This window comes from Chenopodium quinoa, unplaced genomic scaffold (genome assembly GCF_001683475.1).
Source record: "Chenopodium quinoa cultivar QQ74 unplaced genomic scaffold, ASM168347v1, whole genome shotgun sequence".
NCBI classification, from domain to species: Eukaryota; Viridiplantae; Streptophyta; class Magnoliopsida; order Caryophyllales; family Amaranthaceae; genus Chenopodium; species Chenopodium quinoa.
In genome coordinates, this window is record NW_018742244.1 from 1822746 (window position 1) to 1850358 (window position 27613).

At 33.9% G+C, this 27613-nt stretch overlaps 1 protein-coding gene across 1 annotated transcript; it reads left to right on the plus strand.

Moving 5' to 3' along the window:
- The first annotated feature begins 11518 nt into the window (after positions 1-11518).
- LOC110739459 (auxin transporter-like protein 2) lies at positions 11519-16411 on the plus strand. Its single transcript, XM_021919911.1, has 8 exons — positions 11519-11902; positions 11991-12176; positions 12295-12407; positions 12597-12780; positions 13814-13911; positions 14823-15030; positions 15150-15407; positions 15752-16411. The coding sequence occupies exons 1-8, from the start codon at positions 11732-11734 to the stop codon at positions 16007-16009; spliced, it is 1476 nt and encodes a 491-aa protein (XP_021775603.1). The 5' UTR covers positions 11519-11731; the 3' UTR covers positions 16010-16411.
- Positions 16412-27613: the final 11202 nt, after the last annotated feature.

The following is a 27613-nucleotide window of genomic DNA, read 5'->3' on the forward strand; positions in this document are numbered from 1 at the left end:
CCTCTAAATTATCTTAAAAAGTGTGGATATTAGCCTTCAATTTTTGAATTTTTGACTTTTTTTAGCCCGAAAATAAAAAATTTCGAAATGTTTACCATGGTCCATAATACCCTCGCGGAGTTCAATTGGGTATGTATAACCATCCCATTTGCCTTTAAACAACCAATTTACCGGTTTACAACTTGCACTGATTTCATTAATTCAAGCCTATCACGAACATTTATGACAACATATAATGATCATATATGGTTCCAAACGGCATTATATGACCCCAAGATGTATTAACTAAAATCATAATGCCTTTTCGACAACGGGCCCCAAAACCTCCCAAATTTCTAAACAAGCATGGATATTAGACTTTAATTTTGGAATTTTTTAACTTTTTTTCGCACAGAAATAAAAATTGCCGAAATGTTTACCATGGTCCCTAATACCCCCCGGGAGTCCAATTGGGAGGGTAGAACAATCCAATTTGTCGTTAAACGACCAATTTACTAGTTTACAACTTGCACCGATTTCATTAACTCAAGCCTCCACGAACAATTATGACAACAAATGATGATCATATATAGTTCCAAACGACATTATATGACCCCAAGATTTATTCCCTGGAATTTCAAGATTTTTAGACACCGGGCCCCGAAAACTCCAAATTTCTCAAAAAGCGTGGATATTAGCCTTCAATTTTTGAAGTTTTTGACTTTTTTTCGCCCAAAAATTAAAATTATCGAAATGTTTACCATGGTCTCTAATACCGTCCGAGAGTCCCATTGGGTGGCTGGAACCATCCAATTTGCCTTTAAACGACCAATTTATCGGTTTACAACTTGCACCGATTTCATTAACTCAAGCCTACAACGAACATTTATGACAACAAATAATGATCATATATGGTTCCAAACGGCATTATATGACACCAAGATGTATTCCATGAAATTTCAAGACTTTTTGACACTGTGTCTCGAAACCTTTAAAATTTTGCAAAATGCTTGGATAATAGTCTTCTATTGTTGAATTTTTTGACTTTTTTCGTTCGGAAATAAAAATTGCAAAAATGTTTACCATGGTCCCTAATATCCTATGGGAGTCCAAATGGATGGGTGGAATGATAACTTGTTATTTTGTATGATTTTAAAGTGATTTTGAGCCTTAGAATTGTGGGAAATCAATGCTTAGTTCACTAATTACTCTATTTTTATGCATTTTTTGTGTATCATATGCTTCACGGGTTTGCTAGTGTTTTGGTGCATATTTAGGTATAAATATGGCACTTTGAAGCTTTTGGACAAAGAAGAAAAGAAGTTGGAGACAAGAAGAGGAAATAAGGGAGCTATGGAAGAATGAAAGAAGCAAGGAAAAGTGTACAAGAGTGAAATAAGAGCATTTGGAAGGGTTTTGGAAGGATTTTTTCACTAAGGTCAACTTCAAATGACTATAAATTTTTTTCTACTCAAGTTTTTGAAGTGATTCAAATTGGAGATTAAATTTCATCTCAAGAGCTATCCAACGAATGCTTACATGCCTTATTCCAATGAGTAATGAAGAAGTTATGACCTTCCGAAATAAAGCTGTTTCGCCAGAAAAAGCTGCACGTCCGTGCCAATTCATGCACGTCCGTGTCAATTGATGCACGTCCGTGCAAGGTCAGGCAGTAGCTATTGTTCTCATTTTAACAGGTCTGCACGTCCGTGCAACCTTTGGCACGTCCGTGCCGACCTGTAGACGGGCCGATTCTTGGTTTCTCCGTCCTTTTACTTGGGGGTTATATAATATCCCTTTAGCTTCATTTGTAGGGGGGGGGATCTTCTTAGTTTATTTTTAGCTTAGGTTAGGGTTTTTAGAGAGAGAAACTCTCATTTTCTAGAGAGAGAAAGTGAGAAAATCTTGTTGAAAGCTTGGAATATGAAGAATTGAAGGAAGGAGACTTGAAGATTTGGATACTCCTTGCAATATCAATGAGAATTTCTTACTCTCTCTCCTATTTTGTTATTCTATTTACTTATTTTTGTATCTTTTCATCCTTAATTACTTGTTTATGTTAGATTAGTGTTTGTTTCATGTTCTTAGTTGTTAATTCCTTTAGTTTTGCAATTTATTATGATTTGTGAGTAGTTCTTTTACTTGGGATTGTTGAAATCATTGATGAATTCACAAATACTTGTTTGTATGTGTTGATTTAGCTAATGTGGGATGTTAATTAGTTGAGCTTAAGTGGTTTCATTGTTAGTTCTTGTAAGTGGCCATTGCTAGAACTATTTATCTAAGCTTTCCCAACGAAGGATCGAGAGATGAACTTGAGTTAGCTCCCTTATGCTTGATTGACCCGAAATGCCATGAGAATAGGAATTTCCGATCAAGGGAATGTTTATGTCATCGTGATTATGCTTTAACACTTGTTTTATGCTTTGTAACCACGAGAGTAGGTTGTATTCATGATTCAAGTAATCCCTCTAGCTTGAGAGAGTAGTTGGGTGCCTTAGATGACTTCCCCTAATTTTATCCCCAAATTGCTATGTCTTGTATGTTAAATTGTAGTTTGTGAACGACTTAATTGGTGGATACCTTCCCGAGATCCTCTTTATTATTGTTTGTAGTTTTTCTTCATAACTCATAACCCAAAAAGACTTGACTTAGCTTATCACAAATCGATATTTGTTAGTGCTCCCCGTAGTCCTTGTGGGATCGACCCTTACTTACCCTTTCTACCCATTAGAGAGACCAAGTTAGGTTTTTATCTTTGGTAGGCTCGACGACAGCTTATCATGGAACCATCCAATTTGTCTTTAAACGACCAATTTACCGGTTTACAACTTGTATCGATTTCATTAACTCAAGCCTATCACGAACATTTATGACAGCATATAATAATCATATATGGTTTAAAACAGTATTTTATGACCTCTATATGTATCCCCTAAAATCTCGAACTTTTTCAACACCGGGTCCCGAAACCTTAAGAATATCTCAAAAAACGTAGATATTAGCCTTTAATTTTTGAATTTTTTGACTTTTTTTCGCCCGAAAATAAAAAGTGCCGAAATGTTTAACATGGTTCCTAATACCCTTCGGTAGTCCAATTAGGTGGGGTGGAACCATCCAATTTGTATTCAAACGACCAATTTACCGGATTACAACTTGCACCGATTTCATTAACACAAGCCTACCACGAACATTTATGACAACATAAAATGATTATATATGGTTCCAAACGGCATTATATGACCCCCAAATGTATTCCCTAAATTCTCAAGACTTTTCGACATCGGCGCCCGAAACCTTAAAAATTTCTCAAAAAGTGTGGACATTAGCCTTCAATTTTGGAATTTTTTTACTTTTTTTCTCCAAAAAATAAAAATTGTCGAAATGTTTTCCATGGTTCTTAATACCCTCCGGTAGTCCAATTCGGTGGGTGGAACCATCCAATTTGCCTTTACACGGCCAATTTACCGGTTTACAGCTTGCACCGATTTCATTAACTCAAGCCTGCCACAAACATTTATGACAACAAAGTGATCATATATGTTTCCAAACGACATTATATGATCCCGAGATGTATTCCCTAGAATCGCTAAGTTTTTCGATACTAGGCCCCGAAACCTTCAAAATTTCTCAAAAAGCGTGGATATTAGCCTTTATTTTTGGAATTTTTAGACCTTTTTTTGACCGGAAATGATAATTGTAGAAATTTTAACCATGGTCTCTAATTAATACCCTTCGTTAGTCCAAATGGGTGGGTAGAACCATCCAATTCGCCTTTAAACAACCTATTTACCGGTGTATAACTTACTCTGATTTCAGTAACTTAAGCCTAACACGAACATTTATGAAAACAAATAATGATCATATATGGTTCCAAACGACATTAAATGACCCCGTAATGTATCCCCTAGAATTTCAAGAGTTTTCGACACCGGACCTCGAATCCTTCAAAATTGCTCAAAATGCCATCAATTTTGAAATTTTTGACTTTTTTTTCGAGCGGAAATAAAGTTGCCGAAATATTTTCCATGTTCCTAATACCATCCGGGAGTCCCATTGGGTGGGTGGAACCATCCAATTTGTCTTTAAACGACCAATTTATCGGTTTACAATTTTGTACGATTTCATTAACTCAAGCCTACCACGAACATTTATGACAACAAATAATGATCATATATGGTTCCAAACAATATTATATAACCCCGAGACGTATCCCCTAAAGTTTGAAGACCGTTCAACACCGGGCCCCGAAACCTCCAAAATTTCTCAAAAAACGTGGATATTAGTCTTTAATTTTGGAATTTTTTGACTTTTTTCGCCCGAAAATAAAAATTGCCGAAATGTTTATTATGGTCCCTAATACCCTCGTGGAGTCCATTTGGGTTGGTGGAACCATCCAATTTGCTTTTAAACGGCCAATTTAATTACCAGTTTACAACTTGCATGTATTTCATTAACAGAAGCCTACTACGAACATTTATGACAACATATAATGATCATATATGGTTCCAAACGGAATTATATGACCCCGAGATGTATCTCATACAATTTCTAGACTTTTCGACACTGGGCCCTGAAACCTTCAAAATTCTCAAAAAGCGTGAATATTAGTCTTTAATTTTGGAATTTTTTTACTTTTCTTTGCCCGGAAAAAAAAATTGATGAAATGTTTACCATGGTCCCTAATACCCTCCGAGATTCCAATTGGGTGTGTGGAACCATTCAATTTGCTTTTAAACGGCCAATTACAGGTTTACAACTTGCACCGATTTACCGGTTTACCGAACCCGACTTAAACTGAAATTGACCCAAACCCGTTTTAACCCGTCAAAACCAGACTTGTTACTAACCTGACATGAATTCAATCCGACCCGTTCCTAACCCGACCTGAATTTAACCCAACCTTTTACAAACCCGACCCGAAATCAACCCGACTTGTTATTAACCTGACCAAAATTCAACCCGGCTTGTTATTGCCCCGACCCGAATTTTACCATACCTATTACTTACCCAACCCAAAAATTCAACCCGATCTGTTACTAACCCAACTCGAAATTAGCACGAATTGTTATATCCGACCTAAATTCAACCCAAATTGTTTCTGACCCGATTTCAAATCACCTTAAATGCAATTTAGACCACCTTATTATTGTTGATCAAAGCATTTTGTCTCGGGAGGTCAAGGCGAACAAAAGAACAGAGCATCATCTTCAAATTTTAGAGTTAAATACGGAGTATAGTATATATTTGTTGTATGGTCAAAGAAGATAATTATCTTCCTAAATTATAGACTATGTTCCCTATTATATTGTCATACAAATTATAGTCAAAGGAAATAATTAGCTTGATAAAAATGATAATTATCTATTAATAGTTAGTTGAACTCGAATATAACCTGACTTGGAAATGACCCGACCTGATTGTAACCTTCAAATTATTGACTTGAACATAACCTGATGAATCCGAGAATGACCCGACTTGGAAAAGACCCAACCTGGTTATAACTCGCAAATTATTGACTTGAATCGAACCCGACTTAAACCCGAGAATGACCCGACTTGAAAATGACCCGACCTGATTATAATCCGCAAATTATTGACTTGAACCGAACCTGACTCAAACCCGAGAATGACCCGGCCTGATTTTAACTTGCAAATTATTGACTTGAACCGATCCCAACTCGAAGCCGAGAATTACCCTAACCTGTTTTAACCCGTGAAAAGCCGAATTAAACCCGACCTATTGTTCACCCGACCCGAATGTAACCCGACCTGTTATTAACCCGGTCTAAACCCGACCCAAACCCAATAAGAAGTATGACCCGACTCAAACATGACCCAACCCATACCCGACCCACGTAGGTTATGAAATTAATCCGAATTGACCCGATCCGAGTTGACCCGACCCACTCTTACCCGATCCAAACCCAACACTTTTACGCGAATTGACAGCTCTACCTATGATTTAAACGTGTGGGCACTTTTAATTCATATAATCTCGACCATTCATATGAGAACATTAGAAGACTAAACCACTGTTTAATATCTTTACCTTGGAAAGCATGTTCAAATAATTTGAATCACTTCTTGTAACATACTCCCTAGTCCCTACTCGATTGAGAATTGAGGGTATCACACAATTCGAAGTGTGTGGAAGCCCATATAATCTGATGATATAATCAGCTAGTGTAGCAGGACTGAGCATGCAGTGGGCACTGCTAAGCAAGACATTATAGTCTGAAATATCAGAGAATGTTAAGCTAAAAGTAATGCGTTAAAATCATACAGTATGTGACTAATTTATAACATTGTAACAGAATATAAATGTACAGACCTGTCATACATGCGCATACAATATATATGCACAAATTAACTAGCATTTCATTAGGGTTAGCCCGATATTTCATGAAATGGCAGGTTAAATGATTAATTTTTCTAGTGGGTAATTTCAATCAAGGGTATTTTCTTGAAAATGTGTATCCAGTGGGAATTACTTTTTAAGTTTCACCGCAAGTTATTCAATGAGTGGACTCGTTTAATTATATTAGGCGTTTATGTTGCAAACTTGCTAATTATTGTATATGTATAATTGTTATTAGTCAATGTTTATTTACATTAATTGTTGTCTTGTCACATAATTCACATTCTATATGTTGCATTGTGAACAAAGAAAAAAAATCAACTCTTAACACCATCTTTTGTTGGAACGATGTAGAAGCTACAACCATATATAGAAACTCAATACGTATAACTATATAAGGGCCTGTTCTGTTCCGTTGAAGTTCAGTTCAGTTCAGTTCAATTCAGTTCAGTTCAGCTCATCTCTTAATTTATGTTTAATGATATTGCTAATGATATAAAGCCAAATTTCATTCTTTTAAGCTCTTATTCAACGACGACAATAATAATAATAATAATAATAATAATAATAATAATATTAATAATAATAATACTAATAGTACTAATAATAATAATCAATAAATAATAATAATAATTATCAATAATTAGTAATAATAATAATAACAATAATAATAATATTGATACAATTCATTGTTCAAATGGTTCTATTGTTTGTTTGGGGCACTGCCGAACTAGTGACTGCAGGAGGAAGGAGAAAGTGTTTTTCTTTCTCTTTATTTGGGCTTAGAGCATCGTGGGTTAGGGTGTGTTGTTGGCTTTTTTTATTTTTTTATTTCTTTTTTTATATATATATATTATTTTATTTAAAATTTGTTTAAATGGGTTAGATACATGTAAGTTTTTTGTGTTCTTTTGTCCTAATACTAGTTTATTTTTGAATTAAATAGTATATGTGTTTAAAATGTTTAGAGGTTTCAAGTTTTTAATATATTTTCCATACATTTTATAATATATTTTCCATACATTTTATAATTATAATTATATAGTATATTTTTCGTAAATATTTTAATATGTACATTTGTATATACACATATGTATAGTAATAAATATCAATAAATAATCATAAATAATCAAAGATCATTAATCCGTAGTTAAAAATCACTAATTAATAAGTTCAGTTCAGCTCGGTTCAGTTCAGTTCAGTTCAACTCAGCTCGGTTCAGTTCAGTTCAGTTTAGTTCAGTTCAGTTCAGCTGAGTTCAGTCAATCGGAACAGGCCCTAAGTCCATCTTTCCACATCAAAATAAAAGTTATACCTAAAGCAGGTTAAAAACACCTAATATGGTATCCACAAGACCCCAATACAAAAACCAATATTATATGTTGAAGCATATAACCAAAATACAGTATATAGAATATTAGAATGAATGAAAAGAAACACTAGAACGCCAAATCTTTAGAAAGTAACAACAAAAGCTTAATGAGTGATGCTCTCTTTTACTAATTTTGAGAAGGAAAGAAATAGTGAATGAAACCAGTTAATAATTGATGGAATATCTTTTAATAGCAATGAAAATTATTAGAGTTTAATTAGTGATTACATTGCATAGTGCAACCAGTTAAATATAGGTTCATAGGGCATTCAACAGGCAAACCACTAGGCACTTGGAAGGGCATGCATGCCAAGGTTAAACTAATGTGTGTTCATAATGGACCTGTTTCATATGTTAATAGTATGTAGCATAGTTACAACATCAATGCAAAGTAATATCTCGATTCCCTCTCTCATATCACATGTTTAACGCTCAATAAATAATTAGAATCCGACGACTTCTCTATTTTACAGTTTGTGTATCACTTGTGTGTCACTTCTTTATCTTCCAATTAACTTCTGATTCTTTTAAAACTAATCACTATATATATATATATATATATATATATATATATATATATGTTGTAATTAACTTTCACAAATGTTATTGTTTGAAAAGTATTCTAAGAACATTGAGGATAGATTGATTTCAAAGGCATTAGACATGTGTAACAGTGTAAGCATATGTGATATGTGAATGACATAACCTAGCTAGTTCAAAATTGCGGTCAAAGAAATGTCAAGATTCTTATTTGTTTGGATATGAGAAATTGTATTCATGGTCAAATGTAATATGCAAATATGCTTTTAAAGTCTTTATCAAATGAAATCCAGTAGTTGAAGTTGAAGTAATAACCAAACAAAGCTTTGAACAACAATATAAAATGTGAGTAATGTATACACTTTTTTGGACAATTTTTCTCCTTCAAATTCACTACTGTTTTTCTTCCATTACTTTTTTGGGCATTTCTAGTACACACAAAATACATAGTGTTAATTTCTTTTTGTAATTTTGCTGACTGTATTTATTCCTAAATGCACTTTTCTAAGACCATATTTTCCAGCTTTTTTTTTGTTCATATAAATATTTTTGAAAAAATAAAATAAAATAAATGGTGAAATGAGCTTGTTTTCCTTTGCTGAAAAGCATTCAGAGTTGGGCTCTCTCACCACTCTGAAAGAATGGAATTCTGAGTCGAGAGTTGGGAGTTTGGGACCATGATTTCATCCACTCTGAAAATGCTTTTTGTTTCATTTTTTTATTTTTGTATTTTTGTTAGGGAATTGTTTCCTCATTTTCCTACAAAGTTTTCAGCTCGCATAAACTAGTTTATCTCCAACCCAATACTAGAGAATCTTCTTGGTCAAAGAAATGAGAAAAAAAAAACCTTCTATTTTTTAAAAATGTTTTAATGCACTATATTTACCCATTATGAATTCTAAATACATATTCAAATATTGATACAATAACTAATACAGAGTAACTTCTTACTTATGTGGAAAACCTTATATTAGCTACGATGTATTATAGAGAATTTAGCAACAACAGCCAAAAGGCGAATTGTTTGTTTGATGGACAACATGCAATAGCAAAATCACATCTCATAGTTCAAAGTACTCCACTTCTCAACCTCTAAACCTAGTGTGTTTTTTTATGCACATAAATTTTCTATACTATTCAATACCAACTTTACATTGGCAATGAAAAATTGCATAGAGAGCATCGCGATAAGCTTCTTGACAACATATAATCACATCATAAATGACTTTGATAAATTTTCACAGAATCACCTAACAGGTGCATTACAGTTACTATTTGAGGAATTATCACCGTCATTTATTAACCTATCAAAGAATTATCAAAATTGAGCATATCCAACCCCACATCAGACACCAATCCAAAAATGAAAAAAAAAAGGCATGCTTGATTCTTGAAAATTAATAGTAATAATTTGTTATAGTACTCTTTAAAAATAATACTAATTGAAAAAAGATAATTCCCTTTTGAAGGTAGAAAATGAAGATGATTATGTTATAGGATATTGGGCCGTGATGGGGAAGGCCAAAGTGGGGTTTACAAACCGAGTCCAGAAAGGATGGGGTGAAGGCCGATAGAAAGGGGCATGTGATTAAAGCAACTTTGTTATTCTTATAAAGCGACCACGCTCGTTTTGTTGCAATCATTTGGTCTACTTAAGAGTTAAGAGTATGTATTATTTCTACCCACTCCCTTCCTTATAATCCCTTACCTTTTCTTTTCCCATTTGACCCTTTTTTTATTTTCTTTATTTTGTCTTCCCTAGCTTTATTTTAGTTACCTTGTTCTTCTAACCCCCTTTTTATTTGTTCCCTTATTGTAATCTTTATAGTGGACTTCATGATTATCCTAATTAAGTTTTAGTAATATATATATGGAGTACTCCATTTTGTGTTTTTATGTTTAGCTAATGATGTCATTATTACGTATCATATTGTCTTATGTGGACGTTGGGAAGACAACTTAATCAATTTGGGAATACTTCAATATGATCAACATCACTTAATACTATAAGACACTTTAGTTAGATTTGTTTCAAAGAATATCAAAGTTTAAGGCTTCTTAAATCCTTATCATAGAAATCAAACATATTGATTGATTGTGAACAATGTGTAAAAATTCAAATACAATAACTTTTAGTTCAAATATACTTACAAGTTCATGTAATAGAGTACATAAGTCAAAATAAGTTAAAAGACAACGCCCATAATCTATTTTATTATTTTGTTCATTATTATGAATTTAGAATTATAAACGTAATATGTTTAAAACTAAAGATTGATGTTCTCATGGCTTTATCATGGCCATTGGATTTCTACCCCTAATGATTTTGACCTAATTAATTCATAGAAAACTATAGGGTCTGTTCTCATTTACTAAACCAAGTTGAGCTGAACTGAATCGAAGTGAACTGGACTGAGCTGTACTGAATTGATTATGATAGAAGGAAATTAAGAACTGAAATGAAATGAAATTAAGCTAAAGAGAACAGACCCTATGTGTTATGTGTGATTGTTAAACCTCTTGAATAATGTATATTTTAGCTTGAAGAAGCACAAACATATTCAGTAGTAGCTAAATGCCAAACTTGTTAGAAGTTGGTGATTTTTTAGAGTGAAAGTTAATTTTCTTGGTTACATACAAATTATGAAGTGTAATTTTTTTGTTGAATCCTATTAACTTGAATTGTACGTCATATAACTAAATGATATAATTATCAATTACTGAATTTATTTTTCTATAAGCATAGTTTATTACTTCAATGTATGAAGTATTTTATTTTCTTATACACTTCTTCAACATTGCAGATTATACAAGTATTTATTTTTGGTTAATCAAAGATAATAAGAGATGAGGGTACAATAATAACAGTAATATGCATGTTTAATTTAAGCAAATAAAATGAGAAACATAATGATAGGGCTCGGGAAGCGGGAGACCCGCTCGTGCGGAGAAACCACTCACGCTCACTTAATTATCATCCGAAATTTGGTATTACTCCCTATGATTATGTTTTTAAATTTTATGCAATGAGACAAAATTAATTCTTAAAAATCTCAATTTTATTTTATTTTTATTCCCTAAGTAAACAATCTTCGAACTAAGCTCGAAGACCGCAGTATTAGTCAAAACCAACGAAACCTTTACAGATTTAATACATACAATAATAATTAATAATATCACATCATATAATATATTGAATTTCTTTTAATGAAGATGCCCAAAAATGTTTTAGCAAAGACAAAAACTTTACACCTTTTTAGAAGGCGGATGTCTTGTATAAATACCTTGTATCCTAAGCATAAATTCCTCAACTCCATGCTATTTTCACCTTCCTAAATCCTAACCAAAACCCAACAAATATCTTTTATATTTTCTACAACACCACAAGTTACAAGAACAAAAAGGGGGATTTACAATAAGTTAGAGTAAAAAGAGAGAACAATACACATTTTGAAGGGACACTTTGTTATTAATATCAACATGGCTAATGGTGTAGACAAGGAGAAAGAAGTTGAGACTGTGATTATAGCCAACTACATTGAAATGGAGAAGGATGAAGCTAAGCCTTCGAGCTTCAAAACCGCCCTTTCTAACCTCCTTTGGCACGGTGGCTCCACTTATGACGCTTGGTTTAGTTGTGCCTCTAATCAGGTAACGTCCCTTTTCAATTCCCAGCATGGATAAGGTTGCGTACATCTGAACCTCTATAATAAAACTTCGATTTGTGTTGTTGTTGCAGGTGGCACAAGTGTTGTTGACACTGCCATACTCATTTTCACAACTAGGGATGTTATCAGGAATATTATTTCAAGTATTTTATGGTATTTTAGGCAGTTGGACTGCTTATCTTATTAGCATCCTCTATGTTGAGTATAGAACTAGGAAGGAAAGAGAAAAGGTTGATTTTAGAAATCATGTCATTCAGGTATGTATTTAATTAATGTCCATATATTATTCATTTTTAACAAAATTAAATGGTAGATTATATATATTAATAGTAATTAATTTAAATTTAATGAGATTAAATAATTTTGTTAATGCAGTGGTTTGAGGTGCTAGATGGATTACTAGGGAAACATTGGAGGAACGTTGGATTGGCATTTAATTGCACATTTCTTTTGTTTGGATCTGTCATTCAACTTATTGCCTGTGCAAGGTATCTTATTGCTTTAAACTTAGCTTGTATTTTACCTCCCTTTGGTATCTACCTACCTAATATAGTACTCTCTTAATTATATACTAATTGATGAGTATAAATTTGTCTGAGCCATGATTTATGGCAATAATTAAGTAGGGTTTGTAATTGATTATTACTAATCTCTTTTGATTTGAATAATATTTGCAGCAACATATACTATATAAATGATAATCTGGACAAGAGAACTTGGACCTACATTTTTGGGGCGTGCTGTGCTACTACCGTCTTTATTCCTTCTTTTCATAACTACAGAATTTGGTCCTTCCTTGGATTAATCATGACCACCTACACTGCTTGGTATCTTACCATTGCATCCATTCTTCATGGCCAGGTACTCCCATTAAAATTATTTGTCACATTATCAACTTGTTATATACGAAGTATGAACTTATAATTACCAATAAACTATGTATATATACACAAAAATCTCCTTTCTCGTAGTTAAAGTGTATTTTGAATTCAATTATGTCGTATAAATTATTGTTGTCTAAGGATATGCAACAATAACTTTCAAAATATTGTAAAATACGTACATCTATTACTTTTAGACACTGAAATTATGTTTATAACGCTTTTGTATAGAGTATAATAAAATTTCCACTTATTGTTTAATAATCCTATATAATACGAGTATATCATTATGCTTTCCCATCCTTGTCTACAATATGGAATCTAGCTAATTGCAACTCATAATCTATGTTACAAGTAAAGTTAATCAATAGTTTACTATGCATTATTTCTTATTATGTGACAAAGCAACACCTATCCTTGGCCGCCTTAGAAAAAGCTTAAGACAACGTTTCCATGTGATATTTCCATTACTAATCAACATGTTACCCGACCAATCATGTGCTTTGTCTAAAAGCAATCCCATTAATTAGGAGCCTAATTTCTAATTAGTAATTTTATTTTTCTTTTTTACAATGGAACTTATATATGCATGCTTTTACTTTCCATATGTCCTATTAACTTGTATTTTTTCAATCTAATGGTTAGTTAAACACTTAAACTTCTAATAATAATCTAATCTCCAACAAATTAATAAAGGTTCAACCAAACAATAGTACTTGGTATGTTTAATTCTAGAGTTTGTATAAACATTACAATGTTGATTGGTTACATACTTGCATGGGATACCATGCACTAGCCAAAACCCATGTGATCAAATCACGTGCCGCAACCTGCAATCGTTTTTGGATTAATTAGTTTTAACCCCCATGTATATGTCGCGATTAGTCTCTAATCTTGCGTAAAATCCAACCCAATGTAGGCAGTGAACATATATTTTACTACTAAACTATGCAAAATAACCTTGGTAATATAACTCTAATCGTATATTATATGGTGATTAAAAATATGATTAGGTGGAAGGTGTGAAGCACTCAGGGCCGACCAAGTTGGTGTTGTATTTTACAGGGGCCACAAACATTCTCTACACGTTTGGAGGACATGCTGTTACTGTGTAAGACAAACTCTCATTCTACCCTATTTTCTTGTCTTTCAAAAATTATAAAAATCCCAAATGTTTGACCCAAGGGCAAATCTGTCTTTTTAGTAGTTTTATATAAGGGGCAAATCTGTCTTGTATATTAAAAAAAAATAATGAAAATGACTTTTCACCGTTTTGTATAGACATTTTCTGACTATGTTATCATGTAATGACCAATCCTTATCTTCATTAAAAAAAATACTGGTAATAAAATGTCCATTGCAAAAACATAAGGTAAAAAGTAGGGGTAAAAAATTTACATGAATATAGTATGGCGTGCTAAGGAAAAAGGGTAGTGCTTTTGTTAAGTTTTTAACCTTTTGCTGAGGACAATTATTTATTTTCTGCAGATTCAATCTTAAATGTACTGTAGAAAGTAAAGGCTCTTTAACATTCAGGTTTAAAGCTTATTTAGCGGATTAGCTGTTACTTTTATCATGGTTTCAATTTACAGTACCAGTAACTTATAAATATGGGGTCCAACTAATATTCACCCTTGTTTTCATCCTTTGTTCACTTTTATTTTTACCTTCTGTTTGATAGGGAGTATAGAATATGCTATTGCTGAATCCTGATGACACTCAGATTTCATATTATTGAATTCTCTGCTTTTTTTTCAGATACAGCTAGCCAATTTCATATGTTTATGGGCTATTGTTATTTGGTTTTATTTATTGTTAAACTAACATTTTAATACGGGTTCTATTAGATTCAAGAGAAATACGAAGTGACATTATATTGTGAATATCAAAATAGTATACGTACATAAGTATATGTCTTGATGATGCTGATTTAGTATAAAATGGAATTCTAATAAGTACTCCGTAATATGTAAGGATCGGCGAACTAGTTTGATTGATTAAATTTTGGTTGGTGTAATGTAGGGAGGTAATGCACGCAATGTGGAAGCCACAAAAGTTCAAGGCCATATATTTACTAGCAACTCTATATGTGATGACATTGACCCTGCCCTCAGCATCAGCAGTGTATTGGGCATTTGGAGACATGCTTCTTGATCACTCTAACGCCTTTTCTCTCCTTCCTCGGTCTCCATTCCGTGACATGGCTGTCATCCTCATGCTCATCCATCAGGCATGGACATTTTCCTTGATATACTATCGTTGCTTCAAATAATTTAATTGATCTATATATGCCTTAATTAACCGTAAATTGATTTATATTGACAATTCTTAAAACATGTAACAATGCAGTTTATAACCTTTGGGTTTGCATGCACACCCTTGTATTTCGTATGGGAGAAGGCAATAGGATTGCATGATTGTAAGAGCATGTGTAAACGGGCAGCGGCGAGGTTGCCCGTGGTCATCCCAATATGGTTCTTGGCCATCATTTTCCCCTTCTTCGGTCCCATCAATTCCGCGGTTGGATCACTCCTTGTTAGCTTCACCGTCTACATCATCCCTGCCCTTGCTCACATGTTCACCTTCCGTTCTGCTGCTGCCCGAGAGGTATATTTCCATATGTTTTTTTTATATCTATATCGAAAGTATATAACTAATACAAAGTATAATTAATATAGAGAGTGTCAATAATATAATACAGTAACACTTTTAACCATAAAGGACTAGTGACAGAGTAAGTCGATATAAAATAATGTAAAACATTACAATTGTATAGAGAGCGTCAATAATATAATACAGTAACACTTTTAACTATGAAGGACTAGTGACATATTGGATCGATTTAAAATAAAGTGAACTGTTACAAGTGTATAATGTTTATGTTATGTTAGGTATATATGTAAGTATTTATATTATTGTACTAACGGAATGGCAAACAACGATTTATACAGAATGCAGTGGAGCAACCGCCCAAATTTTTAGGAAGATGGACAGGAGCATTTGCCTTTAATATTTTTGTGGTAGGATGGGTGCTTGTGGTAGGGTTTGGGTTTGGTGGATGGGCTAGTATGATCAATTTTGTTCACCAAATTGACACCTTCGGATTGTTTACTAAATGCTACCAATGCCCTTCACCAAAGGTTGCCAATGTCACCGCTCTTCCCCCTTCACCGGCTAACCACACCCACCACCTTGCTCATCGTCTTTGATCGATTTTGCTACGACATGATCAAGTCAATTACGTGCGTGCCTTACGAGTTAGTTCAAGGCCACCCAAAGTGGTATAGTGATTAGAGGCAATATACATGATGTGATGTCTTTGGTTTGCCATTAGCCTCGAGTCTTCGCCTAATACTCAAAAATGTGCCCAACAATGAGCTACTTGAGTTGTTAGGGTTAAAGGTGTATGGCTTGAGATGTTTGAGAAATGAGTTAGAAAGAGGAAATTTGTAGTTTAGAAATGTTTGTTATGATTTTGATAATCGCTTGTATGAAATTAAATATGAGTATGTAATTTTGCAATCAGTATTGTACTACTAGCTTCTCCATAAATGGATATGCTATCTGATCTTTGCTCACCTACAATCTTAATTGCTTGAATTAACTACTCCATCTAGCCACTTTTACTCTTATTAAATCATATTTAAATAGTTGATGAGCTAAAGTACTTCATTTAACTTGTATGATACGGGGTATAAGAAGAATTTCGAATGTTGAGTATTAACGTAATTAAATCCACCAATTTATCATCTTTATTTCAATAGGATTTTTTTAGTTTTAGTAAAAAAAAAAAAAAAAAAAAAATCGAAGGATTTTTGTAGTTTCCTGTTATTATTTTGCGAATTCATGAATTCTCGTGAGGGCAACATCATACATCATAAGGGCCTGTTCCGATTGACTGAACTCAGCTGAACTGAACTGAACTGAATTGAGCTGAATTGAATTGAACTGAACTTATTAATTAGTGATTTTTAACTATGGATTAGTGATCTTTGATTATTTATTACTATACATATGTGTATATACAAATGTACATATTATTATTATTATTATTATTATTAATTATTGATTATTATTATTATTATTATTATTTATTGATTATTATTATTATTATTATTTATTGATTATTATTATTAGTATTATTATTATTATTGTTATTATTATTATTATTATTATTATTTATTGATGATTATTATTATTATTATTTATTGATGATTATTATTAGTATTATTATTTCAATTATTATTGTTATTATTATTATTATTATTATTATTATTATTATTATTTATTGATGATTATTATTAGTATTATTATTTCAATTATTATTGTTATTATTATTATTATTATTATTTATTGATTATTATTATTATTTATTGATTATTATTATTATTATTATCATTATTTATTGATTATTATTATTATTATTATTATTATTATTTATTACTTATTGATTATTATTATTATTGTTGTTGTTGTTGTTGTTGTTGTCGTCGTCGTCGTTGTAATAAGAGCTTAAAAGAATGAAATTTGGTTTTATATCATTAGCAACATCATTAGACGTAAATTAAGAGCTGAACTGAACTGAACTGAAATGAACTGAATTTCAACGGAAGAGAACAAGCCCTAAAATTGTGGCTTAATAAAGTAAAGAACATGCAAGACCTTTTAGTTACAACGAAAAGTGTTTTCTAGCCATACTGTTATTATTACTGGGTCGAACTAGCTGGCCCATAAAGTTTCATTAATTGCGTTGGTCTCTATCAATGGGCTTCAACTCAACGAAGTAAAAAAAATGGGCTTTCAGTAGAACGCCCAACTTTTTTTTTAACTTGTATGATACGGGGTATAAGAAGAATTTCGAATGTTGAGTATTAACGTAATTAAATCCACCAATTTATCATCTTTAATTTCAATAGGATTTTTTTAGTTTTAGTAAAAAAAAAAAAAATTCGAAGGATTTTGTAGTTTCCTGTTATTATTTTGCGAATTCATGAATTCTCGTGAGGGCAACATCATACATCATAAGGGCCTGTTCCGATTGACTGAACTCAGCTGAACTGAACTGAACTGAATTGAGCTGAATTGAATTGAACTGAACTTATTAATTAGTGATTTTTAACTACAGATTAGTGATCTTTGATTATTTATTACTATACATATGTGTATATACAAATGTACATATTATTATTATTATTATTATTATTAATTATTGATTATTATTATTATTATTATTATTTATTGATTATTATTATTATTATTATTTATTGATTATTATTATTAGTATTATTATTATTATTGTTATTATTATTATTATTTATTGATGATTATTATTATTATTTATTGATTATTATTATTATTAGTATTATTATTTCAATTATTATTGTTATTATTATTATTATTATTTATTGATTATTATTATTATTATTATTATTATTATTATTTATTACTTATTATTATTATTATTATTATTATTATTGTTGTTGTTGTTGTTGTTGTTGTTGTTGTTGTTGTTGTTGTTGTTGTTGTTGTTGTTATTGTCGTCGTCGTCGTTGTTGTCGCTGTTGTTGTCGTTGTAATAAGAGCTTAAAAGAATGAAATTTGGCTTTATATCATTAGCAATATCATTAGACGTAAATTAAGAGCTGAACTGAATTTCAACGGAAGAGAACAGACACTAAAATTGTGGCTTAATAAAGTAAAGAACATGCAAGACCTTTTAGTTACAACGAAAAGTGTTTTCTAGCCATACTGTTATTATTACTGGGTCGAACTAGCTGGCCCATAAAGTTTCATTAATTGCGTTGGTCTCTATCAATGGGCTTCAACTCAACAAAGTAAAAAAAATGGGCTTTCAGTAGAACGCCCAACTTTTTTTTTTTTTTTTTTTTTTGGGAATGTATATATTTTAATATACTACCTCCGGATCATATTATATGCAACTTTGGGATATTATTTGTGAGACATAAAAAATTCCAAAGTTGCATATAATATGATCCGGAGGTAGTAGCTTATTCTCTCTTCAAAAAAAAATTAACAAAGTACAACTACGAGTATTTATTTATTCAAATACTCGTTAGATACTACTCCATTTCTAGGCATGAGGTTAAGGTTGAAACATTCCAAACTCGATGTATAAAGGATTTCCCTAATTCTCCTCTCTTATGAAAAGTCTGGTCCTTACAAAAAAAAAAAAAAGACGGAGTAGTAAGTTACCAGTAATAAAAACTGTTACTTGTATGCTGATAGTCAATTAGTAAAAGTGTGAAACTAACCCTTTCTGATATGTTCAACTCTGAACTCTCCAAGAGTCACATACGTTCATGTGTTACATTACAGGGTCCTGCACTCAAGGTTAACCTTGAGAGTTAGATGCTTAGAGCTATTCCACTCAAGGTTAGGCAAATATCACATTGGTCACCAATATATTGGGTATTCACTATTCGATTTACAAGAGTGGTTTAACCTTTAGTGAATGGCTCAGATTGTCATATTTAGCTTAAGTTCAAACAATTTTGATAAGTAAAAATATTTTATATTAGTAATAATCAATTTTAATACAAGTAGGATCATTATAAATTACAGTACTACTTATGTAAAACATTAAGCTAGCCCTTGCATCAGCATTTTAAACCCCATTTATTGTTATAGTACTTATCATGGACATATAATATGAATTGATTAACATGGTAACAGCATATGATGTTTGGATCAAGACTATTACTCTATTATTGAAAATTTGAAATCCAATCCAACTTAAATCCGAACTAAATTATCTTACTCTCTTGAAAACATGACAAAAGAGGTTAGAAAACCTAGGTCATTTATTTTTACTTAAAAGGGGAGTTATATCAGGTAGTAACACTTTGGAACTCTTGAATACACGACAGAGAAGATGTGACAAATCAGCTATAAATTGGAAATCCAATTTCATTCCAGAACAGGGTGCTCAATCACACAGTAAGTAAGAAGAGCATCTTATCTGTTTTTGATGCGTGCCACTATTAATGGACTAGACCCATCTCTACTTTTATTTGATCCCACACCATTATATTCACTTAACACTTTTTTTTTTTAAATAGCATCAATTATTATTATTGTAGGAAGAATCAGCATTATTTTCTAAATTTGTTTTTGTTAGTGGACCAACTCAATCAAAAGGTTTCACACGAGAGCCGTTTGGGCTAGAAGTGTGGATGCAGCATGGGTCCTCCTTATACCCAACGTTTAATATTCCATTTGAAAGTGGGGGTGGATGAGATTCGAACCCGTGACCTTTGTGTCACGCTGGCTCCGATACCATTTTAGTGGACCAACTCAACCAAAATCTTAAGCTGATGGTTGAGGCCCAGGAATATGTTTTATACTCTATCAGTTTTTTCATTTAAAAAATAAAAAAACTATATCGATAAAACATTGTTACAAAACAATAATTGGGTATGGTTAGGATGATAAATTGTTTCATTCACTTTAATAAGGGGTGAGGATGTTTCAGTCAACACTTTAATTACTACCTCCGTTACAGATTATGTGCAACGATTTAACATACACAAACTTTTAAAAAAATCGCGTGTACAATAATTATTGTACATCCATTATAAAGATAACTTAAAGTGATTAATAATTACCCCTGAAATGAATAAAAGTTACCCCAATTCAAATAAAAATTATCTTCGCTTTATTAGTAAAGAATCACATTTTAAATGACTAAAAATCAATTATTAGTGATTGAATGTAATTAAATTACCTTTATAAAACTTTTCTTGTTCTTGATTTATATAAAAATTGTATTATGTTTAAAGTTACCCAAAAAAAGATAAAACCCTAAAATTAGCTAAAAGCTACCCTTATACTGCTCGATATACACTAATATTAGTGTAAACCGGATGTATACAAAATTTTTTGTTTGACATAAAACAGAGAGTGAACATGTCTAATCGTTGCACATAACCTGTAACGGAGGTAGTATTTTACTTTGTATATTTTTTAATCAGTGTCTTATTAAATTTATTTTAATGAATTTTTTTTAATACTAACATCTTATGGTTTCTATAAATTACTAATAGTTAATGTATACATTAAAAATCAAAATAAAAATCGAAAGATACTTCGTAATAAAAAGAGTGGAGGAAGTATCAAAATTGAAATGTTAGAACCAATTAGGAGCTGCTAGAAATTGAGTGGGCATCCCATAGTTGGTCAGCGGCCCAGTGCTACATACTAAACTATGGGCAAAAGGATTCGAACACTACACTACTACACTACAAACTACAAAATGAGTGGGCATTCTAGCTAAGTTGTTCGGGAGTATTCATCTTTAATGATACCTTGGCCTTTTATAGGAGTAGTGACCTAGCTGATTCTTTTCCCTTATCCATAAACTAATTAAAATAAACAAAAGAAAAATACTGTAAATAAACTTAAAACTTCAATTTTATTTGAGATGTGACACTTGTCAATTGTCATGAGCTCTTCTTGATGACCAATCATCTCATTAGTCATGACATGTTTGACAACCAATCATCCAATAACATCATTTTTTGTCATCATCAAACAAACCCTATGTAATTAACATCAACCTTCATTGATTAAGAGTAGCAATAGCTTTAATACAGTACATGTAAACCTTGTATTTTATCCGTTTCATAAATACTACCTTCGTTACTGATTATATGCAACGATTTGACATAAAGCAGAGAAGGAAAATGTTTAATCGTTGCATATAACTTATAACGGAAGTAGTGTTGGAAATAAATAAAGGAAATTCAAAGGTTCAGATATGGGCGCCCGATCGGGCGCGAGAAGAGTCGTAAAATTCTGGAGTTCCGCCGCCCGATCGGGCGAGCCCCACCCAATCAGGCGCGAGAAGCATCTGTAAAAAGGGAGTGTCTACCCGATCGGGCGCGTGTTTATCTGTTGGACTCCAACGGTTCCCTCGGATTCCTCTTCTTCTTTGATTTCTTGTAACCCCCCATTTAAGAGGTTGATTATAGTGTTTTTAATCAACATGGTATTTCTGATTTCTCTTTTTGGTTCATAGAAGATTCCTCCATGATCTTTCATCTTCTTTATTCATCTTTATAAATTGGAGGATGTTTTCTGATTATGACATACACAAGAAAAAGAAACAGAACGACAACCACGGGCTAGCAACAAGATATCCCTCACCACATTCTGAAACGCACATGGCATTGTGATACCTTTCTTCATATGGTGAAAAAGCTTTAGATTATCCGTCTCAAGAATGAACTTATCGAACCCCGCTTCCATGGCAATCTTTAAGCTTGCTCTCATTGCCATTGCCTCACCAATATCAACATCCATCTTTCCTGCTTCTGTCGAGCAAAAGGTCACAACAGCATCACCCATCTCATCTCTTAGCACACCACCCATTCCAAGCACTTGATCACGAAAGGCAGCATTTGTATTTAGCTTAAAAAGCCCTGCAGCAGGGGCTTTCCACACCTCTGATGACAGCAGCCCCTCTCTTGCAGCCTTCTCCCTAGAATTAGCCATCTCATACTCCCCAACCAAACTCATTGCCTTGTCTAAAATATCAGATTCCCTCCTCTCTTTTTTATCAAAAACCCACAGATTTCGCCTAAGCCATATACCCCACGCAAGACTCCAAAAAACATCCCACCATTTGTTATCTTTGATTTTTTCTTGCATCAATACACACCAGCCACGAAAGCTATCAACTTCCAGAACACTTGTGTCGATTCGGAGAGCAGAATGTCTCCATAAAGAGCAAATGGATGGGCATAAAAGAACCATGTGTGCAGTAGTTTCATTTCCTTCCCCGCACACAGGACAACGAGGATCAACTTGCATACCCCTAGCTGATAAACGACTCATCACAGGCAGCCCCTCCCAAACACATCTCCACGCAAAGAGTTTAACTTTGGGTGGAATTCCAGCCTTCCACACATTCTTCCAGTTGAAAGGAGCCAAAGTAGAAGACGTAGATGCTTTTCCCCTTTCCTCCTCTTCCACCAGCAGGTGGTAAGCGCTCCTAACAGTATAAGATCCATCTTTAGAGTGGTGCCAGGACCATCCATCCTCATCATCAAACATAGGAATGGGAATGCTACTTATCTCATCAATTTCAATTTGAGTAAACAAACTCGAAAGAGCCTCCAAGTCCCATCTTCTATTTTCCCATAATTCATTCACCATCCTTGGAACACAATCCCCATCCCCTCTAGTTGAGATAACTCTAAAGCTTGGAAAATTAGGAACCCATGGGTCCTCCCATATGCGGATACTGCTCCCTTTACCAACAGTCTTAAGAGCACCTTTTTCAATCACCTCTCTCGAGCTCAAAATTGACCTCCAAGTAAAGTTTATATTCGGACCAATTTTGGCACCAAAAAAATCAGAATTTGGGAAATATTTCCCTTTCAGAACCCGAGCCATGAGTGAGTCCTTGTTGACCACGATTCTCCACGCTTGTTTAGCTAGCATAGCCTTATTGAAAACCTTCATATTTCGAAATCCCAGCCCTCCCTGATTTTTTGCTCTATATAATTTATCCCAAGCAACCCAACTCATCTTCCTCTCCTCCCCCTTCTGACCCTAAAAGAAACTCCTACACATTTTTTCCACCACGTTAAGAATGCTAACGGGAATAGAAAAACATTGCATCGCATATGTTGGTATAGCCTGCGCTACAGATTTGATAAGAATCTCCCTCCCTGCTTGAGACAAGTAATTTTCTTTCCACCCCTTTAGCTTCTTCCAAACCCGATCCTAAATACTCTGAAAATTTTATTTTTTAGAACATCCAATGTAAGTCGGAAGGCCTAAATATTTATCATGTCCATCGACAGCCTTAAAAGATAACTTCATCTGAAGCATATTTTTCTTCTCACGATCAATGTTTCAGCTAAAAGACACCTCCGATTTTTCCATATTCAGTTTGTGGCCTGACGCCGCCTCATAAGTAGAAAGAATATCCAAAACTTTCTCAGTTTCATCCTCATTGGCCCTTACGAACAACAAGCTATCATCTGTGAAAAAAAGATGTGATATGGGTTCCACGTGTCTACCAATTTTAACTCCATGAATGAGTTTGTTCCTTTCGGCATCCCGAAGAAGGGCAGATAGCCCCTTGGCACACATAATGAACAAAAAGGGAGATAGAGGGTCCCCTTGACGAAGTCCCCTACTAGGCTTAAACTGTCGAGAAGGTTGGCCATTCACTAATACATCAAAAGAGGCCGATGACACGCACTTCATAATGTTCATTGCAAAAGACACCGGAAAACCAAATTTCAACATCATTTTTTCCAAGAAACCCCATTCAACTTTGTCGTACGCCTTGCTCATATCCAACTTCAACCCGAGAAAACCTTTCTTACCCTTCTTTTTTTCCGCAAGTAGTGAAAACATTCATACGCCACTAAAATGTTGTCAGTGATTAATCTACCCGGAACAAAACCACTCTGAGACTCACTAATAATAGAAGGTAGGACTTTTTTTAGTCTATTTGCAAGCACCTTTGACACAATTTTATAGAGTACATTATACAAACTAATAGGCCTATAATCAACAGGAGACACACATTCTTTCTTTTTTGGAATTAGAACAATGTGTGTCTGATTAATAGTACCTAACTCACTACCATTATTCAAAATGCTCAATGAGTTTGCAATCACATCATTACCAACAACATTCCAGTATTTTTGGAAAAAAATAGCAGACATACCATTGGGTCCCGGGGCCTTTGTAGGGTGCATTTGGAACAAAGCATCCCGAACTTCTTCACCAACGAAAGGGGCATTTAACTCAGCAAATTGGGAAGTTGAGATTGCCGAGTCCACCTTCTCAACCACAGCATCCGAATCACATTGGCCACCCGACGTAAAAAGGTCATCAAAGTGTCGAACCAGAACTTTTGAGATTTGCTCTTCCTCCCTGAAAGTGTTCTCAGCCGCATCATCAATTTTCCGTATGTGGTTCCTTGATTTCCTTTGACTTGCTTTTGTGTGAAAAAATGCCGCATTTTTGTCACCATTTTTAAGCCAGTCTTATCTACTCCGTTGTCTCCAATACAACTCCTCTCTTCTCTCAAGCTCGTCCATTCTTCCATCCAGAGCTCGCATTTGAGCAATAATCTCATCAGTTTGAGTCTCACTCATAAGGCTCTCCATTCTAGCTCTGCAATCCTTCAATTCCTTCACAACGTCACCAAATTTTTTTCGGCTCCAAGCACTCAAATTCAAAGAGGTATGAGCGATTTTAGAACATATATCCCCACTTCCACCACTCCAAATATTTGCCACAATATCACCACAAGTCTCATCTCTCAACCACATTTCCTCAAAACGAAATTTTTTGATTTTTTTCTTCTTTTTGATATTTCCCACCCCCTCATCAATACAAAGAAGAATTGGTAAATGATCAGACTTCCGTTTAGCCAAATGCGACACAAAAGATCCAGTAAAGAGGTCTTTCCACTCTTTATTTGCTAAAAAACGATCCAATCTCTCTTGCACATTATAATCTCCCCCTTGATTGTTGGTCCAAGTAAAATCATGGCCCACATATCCCAAATCTGCCAAGTCGCACGATGCTAAAGCTCCCCTCAAAATCTCCCGCCCTTCTTCTCACAAGACATGAGCATTAAATTTAAGTCACCCCCACAAAGCCAAGGAGCAGTGGAATCACCTCTCAAGTTTTCCATTAACAGACGAGTCTTGTGCTTGTTTTCAGCTTCCGGATGTCCATACACTCCCGTAAATCTCCACCCTTGCTTGTTTGACATTTTAACCCAAGAATCAATATGGTTCAAAGAGTAAGACTTCACTTCCACCTCCACCATGTCTTTCCACAACAAAGCTAGACTACCACTCCGCTTACGACCTTCCCCATCACAACTTACAGCAAGTAAGTTAGAGAAGTGAAGCTTATTTTTTACTTTCTCCATCTCATTTCTTTTCAACTTTGTTTCCGATAAGAAGAGAATTTGGGGTTTTTCAAGGATGATTACATTCCTCACCGCACTAATTGCCGAGGGGCTCCCCAAACCTCGACAATTCCAAGATAAAATGTAATTCATTGTTCACCGAGAGCCCATGTAGTGGGGCCCGCCACATTCACATTAGCTTCCTCAATTCTTCTCTTCTTAATTTCAGCATACTCTTCTTCATCATGCATTATCATATCACCACTCTCCTGCTCCTCCTCCCTAATTCCCCTTTTAGCTCCTACCATACATCCCCCTCCCCATCCTTTTTCCTCCCCCCTTTATTTATCACTACCTTTCTTAGACCTCTGCCCTTTTCTTCCTTCTCCACCCTTAAATCACTAGTATTTTTTGTATTCCCCAGCCCCTCCATACTCTCCTGCATATCCATCATCATCCCCCCCTCTATAATATTAGTATGCAACATACTCTCATTATTTGTCACCTTAACTTCCTCCTTTTCATTCACTTCTTCTCCATTTTTATTCCCACCCCTGCCTACACTCCCCCCCATTAAGTTTTTTTCCTCACCCTCCTCAATCATAGCAGTCCCAACAGTACGCAACACCATCTTTTTACTACTACTATCTAAGACTGCAATAAGTTCAGCTTCTTTTTCTTTTACAATTCTTTCCTTTTTCACACTGCTCATGTCACATCCGGATCGCTGTACATCTTCAAAGCTGCAGCACTTTTAATCCGATCCACCCAAGTCTTCTCAACTTCTCGTTCAGCCATGTCTAGTTTAACTTTCTTTCTTGGAGAAGCACGAAGCCAGGGGCCATATTGATACACCATTTTAACAGTATCCTCTTTCTCTTGCTCTTTGTGTTGACACTCCCTCTCTGTATGCTCGAATCTCCCACAAAAGAAACAAAAATCCGCCAAACGTTCATACTTGATATCCACCCATCGGGATTGATTTTTACCCATGGCTAGGAACAAACCCCTCCTCAACGGGTTTATTGATATCTATTTGCACCTTAATGCGAACACACTCTCCCCACCCCAATGGATCAGAATCATCTGCCTCCAAGAAACCCCCCAAAAATTATTTAACAAGTTCATCTCCCATATTCGACATCAGCAATCGAATACAAGAAGGAATCTAGAAAAATTATTGAAAATCGATCACTCAGAGAGAGAAGAAAAACTGGAAAACGCACTCACAAACCCTAGCTTGGGACTCACTCACCCTAGAGAGTAGAGAGGGACTTTTAGGTGGAGTATTATAACACCGTATAAATAAATACTTTAGTTTTGATCAATATTAATATAAAAATAAAATAGACAAACTATTATGATGGGGTGTTAAATAACACAGAGATTATACACTACTTTGTAATAATTGTTTAGTGGTGTCAAATAATTTGGGTTGATATTTATTAACATTGACTATAGTCTATACTCTATAGTAATTGTAGTAAGTAAAAAGAAGGACGAAGACACAGTTTTTGGGTCACACACAAAAATAGGATATGGTCGCACCTTGTTTGCAGCAGTTGAGGGGTGGTGGCATACTGACATGCATTCATAGTTCCCCCAAATTGATAGGGTATATTTGTCTTCTTCCCTTTGACCAGTCTTTCATATCCATTTTTCCTTGTCCTTTCAAGATTTTCTCCAATCTTCCGTATTTTCTTCTTCCTTTATTACGGAGTATTCGTAGTTTATTTAGTGCATATGCTATCTGTTTTTCAAATAGTGGTTACATTACTTACATAAGTAAATTTCAGCACAGTTTATTTATCCTTTTCGTTTTCATACTGTTACGCTTTGACCAGTCACATATTTGTCTTCTAGATACATGATATATACACGACATAAACATGTACCAAGAAATTTT